The 5,434-nt window shown below is 45.8% G+C and overlaps 1 protein-coding gene across 1 annotated transcript; it reads right to left on the reverse strand.

Annotated features, from left to right (window-relative positions):
- Nucleotides 1-435: 435 nt before the first annotated feature.
- On the reverse strand, nt 436-1,725 carry LOC137815703 (uncharacterized). The gene has a single exon (XM_068618816.1). The coding sequence runs from the start codon at nt 1,723-1,725 to the stop codon at nt 436-438; it is 1,290 nt and encodes a 429-aa protein (XP_068474917.1).
- Between the last annotated feature and the right edge of the window lie 3,709 nt (nt 1,726-5,434).

Genomic DNA, 5,434 nt, shown 5'->3' on the forward strand with positions numbered 1-5,434 from the left:
GCTTCATGTGCCTCGTCGATGGTACGGCCCTCAACCTGTTGAGCGTCTGCCTTCCCAACAGTATGTTGTAAGCGGATGGAGCATTGACCACCAAGTACTTGATTTTCTCGGTGCGGGCCACGGCACCATCCGTGAAAGTAGTCCTCAGCTCTACGTAGCCTCGCACCTCCACCTAGTCCCCTGCGAAGCCATACAAGCACCCCGGGTACGGCTTCAGATGGTCAGGAGACAACTGCAGCTTGCTGAACGTCGGCCAGAACATTACGTCTGCCGAGCTTCCTTGGTCCACTAGGACCGTGTGCACCCTCCTCCCTGCCGTGACGAGGGAGATAACTATTGGATCATTGTCATGGGGCACAACGTCCTGGAGATCTGCCTTTGTGAAAACAATGTCAACGTTAGGGGAGTGATCTTCCTCCACCGAATCGACTGCCATCACCATCGCGCGTACTTCTTTCTCTTATAGGCCATACATCCTCCTCCGGAGAAACCTCCCGCGATCGTGTGCACCTCCCCGTGCACCGGCACTTCGTGCTGCGGATCCTCCGCTGGTGCCCCTGATGCTCGATCACCTTGCGTCTCCCGCAAGTAATCGCTCAAAAAGCCACTCTTCACCAGCTCCGCGAGCTGGTGCCCCAGTGCCAAGCACATGTGGAGTGGGTGGCCGTAAGCCTGATGAAATTCACACCACACGTCCTTCTTCCGCCCCAGTACCTTGTCGGTCTTCTCCAGAGCTCGCAGCCTTGCTGCTATGGCTGGAATGGCGATCAGCTCCGCCAATTCCACCACAAAATCAAACCTGGGGGGCGCGTTGCTCTCCTTCGTGCGCCCCCTATTCTGGTCCCTTCGAGGCTCGTAAGGGCGAGGTTTCCCCTGAGCCTTCTTCCCTTCTTTGGCCTCATGCACCCTCATCGGCTGCTGAGTCCTGCTCGGTCCTGCGCGCGACTTGGTAGGGATCGCGCTCTCCCTCTTCTCAGATACTGCTGTTTCTGCAGCGATATGCGCCACAGCACGACGCCTAATCTCCGCGAAGGTGCTGGGGCGATTCCTGATTAAAGATTCACTGAAAGGGCCCGCCAGAACCCCTTTCTTGAACGCATGCACCAGCATGTCCTCATCCTTGCTGGGCAGGCTTACCACTTGAGCCCCAAAACGGCTGAGATAGTCCCGGAGGGACTCGTCTTGGCTCTGGCGGACGTCGAATAGGTCATACGACACCACTGGAGGTGCCCTGTTCATGATATACTGCTCCATGAACAGCTTTGAGAATTGTTGAAACGAAGTGATGTGGCCATCTGGTAGGCTCAAGAACCACTCCAACGCAATCCCGCTCAGGGTGCTCATGAACAATTTGCAGTATACTGCATCTGAGCCTCCAAAAAGCATCATCTGGGTGTGAAACGCCGTCAGGTGCGCTTCTAGATCCTTCACCCCTATAAACGAGGCCTTCACCCCCACCAAGCCTGGTGGCACAACTGCACCCATGATCTCAGATGAGAAAGGCATGGGAAAGATCCTGGGGGGAGACGGGGGCGGCGCCACTCCTTCCTCCGCCACCCGCTCTTTCTGCGCCTGTAAAGTCTTGCACAATTCTTCGTTAACCCGGTTTAATTCTTCATTCCTGCCTTGCGATGCAGCCAAGTCCGCTTGCATCCTTTCTTGCTCCACTCTTGATGCCGCCACATCATCTTGTAGCGCTCGCATTATCTCCAAGACTTGCGCCATTGTCACAGCTCCCTCTTCAGTTGATGGCGCGGGTGAAGTTTGCCTTGTCTTCCTCATTCTTTCAGCAAAGAATCTCAAGAACACACGAAATCTAACAGCACAGTGGATGGGATCACAAATTCACACGGGCCCCACGGTGGGCGCCAAATGATCTTGCAGGTGACTTGATCGTTTAAGGTCTCGCCACGTCAAACTCCGTCTTCCGCAAGTACGTTCCAGCCAGCTCCGAGCGAACCTGTGAAAACACCACAAACGGCCCCTCTAGCGGCCGATTGCACTCTAACGCTCAAGTCAGCAAAACAAGACCACCAAAGAACTGTATACTCAGAATCTCAGTGAGACTCGTGCACTCTGTGGTTCTCCCTTTTCTCTCTCTATGTAAAACTAGTCACTTGCCAGTATCAAAACGTACCTTCGCAATAAGCGTGGAATGCCTTTATATACCCTGTCGCGCGCCTAAGTTATTCGCGTACGAAGTAACTTAGGGTGTTTCTTTCATTGGGTGTCTCGTGCAGCCTCAGCGTGAGTACCAGGTGCGACTTGGACAAGCGCGCATACCAGGCATTACCTATCGCGTGAACGATCACCTCTGTTATGTCCCATGCATGTCATGGGCTAAGAGAGGTTCAATCACCGACCGACTGCTAGCTCCCTTAGTCCACTCTCACGCATGGTACCGCAAAATGCATAACCTTTCTGATCTCTGATACTCTGCCACACGAGGCTCGCATGCAATTCTCCCACCGGGAATCCCCTCTCGTTCCTGGCTCAACTGCGTGTGACACGACGACAGATCAGCCTCGTGGCTCATCTAGACGACGATCGCGCATCCCCTCTGATCACCGATCTCCGCCTGACCGCTAATCTCCGCCTGATCACCCTCTTCAAGACACATCAGCTTCCCTAGCCCACATGTCCCGCTAAGAACAGCCCACGTGGCCATCAGTCGCTGACGTCACTCTAAACCGATGACCGACCAGATCAAAGATAGTATTAAATTTTTTTTATGCGTGACTAATTAGTATCAAATTTGCTTATGTATCTCCTCGAAAGACCCTACATTTCTTTTGATTGAATATGTACTTTTCCAAGTTTATAAAGGATAGAGGATGTTTAACCAATACATTTGGATTTCTTTTGTCCATATTTTTAAAGAAATATATTTTCTCACCATGAAAACCATCTTTTATTTGATAAAAAATATTGAGAGAAAAAAATATAATAATTATTTTCCTTTTACTTTATTGAAAAAAATAAAATAAAAATAATAATATATATTAAAAAATTTACCTTGTCTAATGGTACAGACACTACAAAAAAAATTAGTATTATCTACGGATTTTTACCCACGGATCTGAGTCCGTAGGTAAATTCAGCATTATCTACGGATATTACCTACGAACAACATTACCTACGGACATTACCTACAGATTCTGAATTCGTAGGTAAATTCAGCATTACCTACCAACTATTACCCACGAATTCTGAATCCGTAGGTAAATTCAACATTACCTACCAACTATTACCTACGGATCTTATTACCTACCAAGTTTTACCTACGGATCTCTATTACCTACCAACTATTACTCACGAATCTCTATTACCTACGAACTATCACCCACTGATCTCTATTACCTACCAACTATTATCATAATAATTATATACATAATATTAAAAATATTAATATAATATGAAAAATTATAAAAACATAATTCATATTCATAAATGATCCTGCCTGTTGACCAAGACGCAAGAGTCTTGCCTCGTCAAATCTGGATCGAATTTGCGTCGTGTTAGCTTCCGTCCTTCGCTTTGATTCACCTCAAGAACCTGCAAAAAGACAAAACGGCGCCGCTGCGGCCGATCACGCTCTGACGCCCAAGTCAGCGACTGAACCACCAAAATACTAAGAGAAAACTTAAGAACTTTCAGGAACCGTGCAAAATTCTCTCTCAGCGTACTCAAGTTCTCGCAAGCGTAAAAGAAGTATTCTAAAACGCGCGTACCTCAGAAGTTCGTTAGAATCTCTTATATACCTGTGCACTTTCTCTCTCCTGACAGTTACACATCTGGACACGTGGCTCGCATCCAGCTGTACACGTGTCACCATCTGGAGCATCCTTGACTTGGGCGTCACTTCTTACTCTTCAGGCTTATTCGACTAAGTTATCCATGCAAGGAGTAACTCGGTGCATAGCTGCCTTGGAGCGCGATCTCTTCTGTGTGGCGAGTACGGGTGTCTTCATACACACCTTTCCTGTGGTCTCGCCGGCCGCCATCATGATCTACTTCACTTACTTCATCGTGCATGCTCGGGTAAGCTGTTCCTCGACCTCAACCTCTGGCTAGCTAGGGAATGACTATCTGACGACTTTATCCTCTGCTTCGAAGCCCTGGAACAAGCTTCCCTGATCCTTCGGCGATGTCCTTCTTTCGGCGATCTCTAATCACTTGGTCGTCTGGGTTCGCATCCGGCGACTTCATCTCAAACCTGGTGACCGCCGGTTTAGGTATGCTAGAGATCGGAGCACGCCAACTTAATAACTGGCGACTACACGAGCCCCCCGACTTCCTTCCCTTCTGCCAGCCATGTGCCCCGTTTAACATGCCTATATAATAGCTTGCTGCCACATCATCACTTCCGACCACCTGGGCGGTACAATAAATAATAATAATCATAACTAATTTATACATATTATTAATATTAATATAATAATATAAATACTATTAATAAAAATATATATAAAATTAACATTATTTATAATATTAATAATATTAACACTATTTATAATATTTATTAATATTAATAAATATTTAATAATGTTAATAAATATTTATAATATTAATCATATTAAATAATATTAATAATATTTAATAATATTAATAATATTTAATAATATTAATAATAGTTAATAATATTAATAATATTTAATAATATTAATAATATTTAATAATATTAATAATATTTAATAATATTAATAATATTAATAATCTTTAATAATATTAATATTATTTAATAATATTAATAATATTTAATAATATTAATAATATTTAATAATATTAATAATATTTAATAAAATTAATAATATTTATTAATATTAATAATATTAATAATATTTAATAATATTAATAATGTTTCGGCCGGTTGACCCAGGTACGTCTTTGTGCGCAACCTTGCCCGTCAGCTAAGGACACCTTCCCTCTGGCAATCTGTGAACACCTGCAAAGAAGGACAAATGGGCGCCCTAGCGGCCGTTTGCACTCCGACGTTCAAGTCAGCTAGCAAGAAACACCAAAACTCTGCACCTCCGTATCGGAACACCGTGGATGGTGCTCTGAAGGTGGTAAAAGAACTGTGTATTGCGTGTTCCCCCTGCTGGACCCCTGGGCTGGGGTTTTCTGGTCTCATAGGGGCGTCTTCCCTCTGGCTTCTTTCTCCCTGTCGTGGTCTCGTTGACCCTGACGGGTTGAGCCCGCGTCTGTGCTCTCGGGCGTGAGGGTATGACGTTGGTGCGCTTCTCACACACATCTCCCTCAGAGGCGATATGCTCCACCGCGCGACGCCTTATTTCGGCGAAGGTCCTGGGGCGATTGCGAATAATGGATTCGCAAAAGGGTCCGGGACATACGCCTTTTCTGAATGCATACACGATCATAGGCTCCTCCGTAGTACCAACTTTTACTACTTGGGCCCCGAAACGGTTGATGT

Source organism: Phaseolus vulgaris, chromosome 1, assembly GCF_000499845.2.
Source record: "Phaseolus vulgaris cultivar G19833 chromosome 1, P. vulgaris v2.0, whole genome shotgun sequence".
Taxonomy (NCBI): Eukaryota; Viridiplantae; Streptophyta; class Magnoliopsida; order Fabales; family Fabaceae; genus Phaseolus; species Phaseolus vulgaris.

Coding starts and splice junctions, on each gene's coding strand:
- LOC137815703 (XM_068618816.1), bottom strand. CDS start 1,725: ATGGCGCAAGTCTTGGAGATAATGCGAGCGCTACAAGATGATGTGGCG.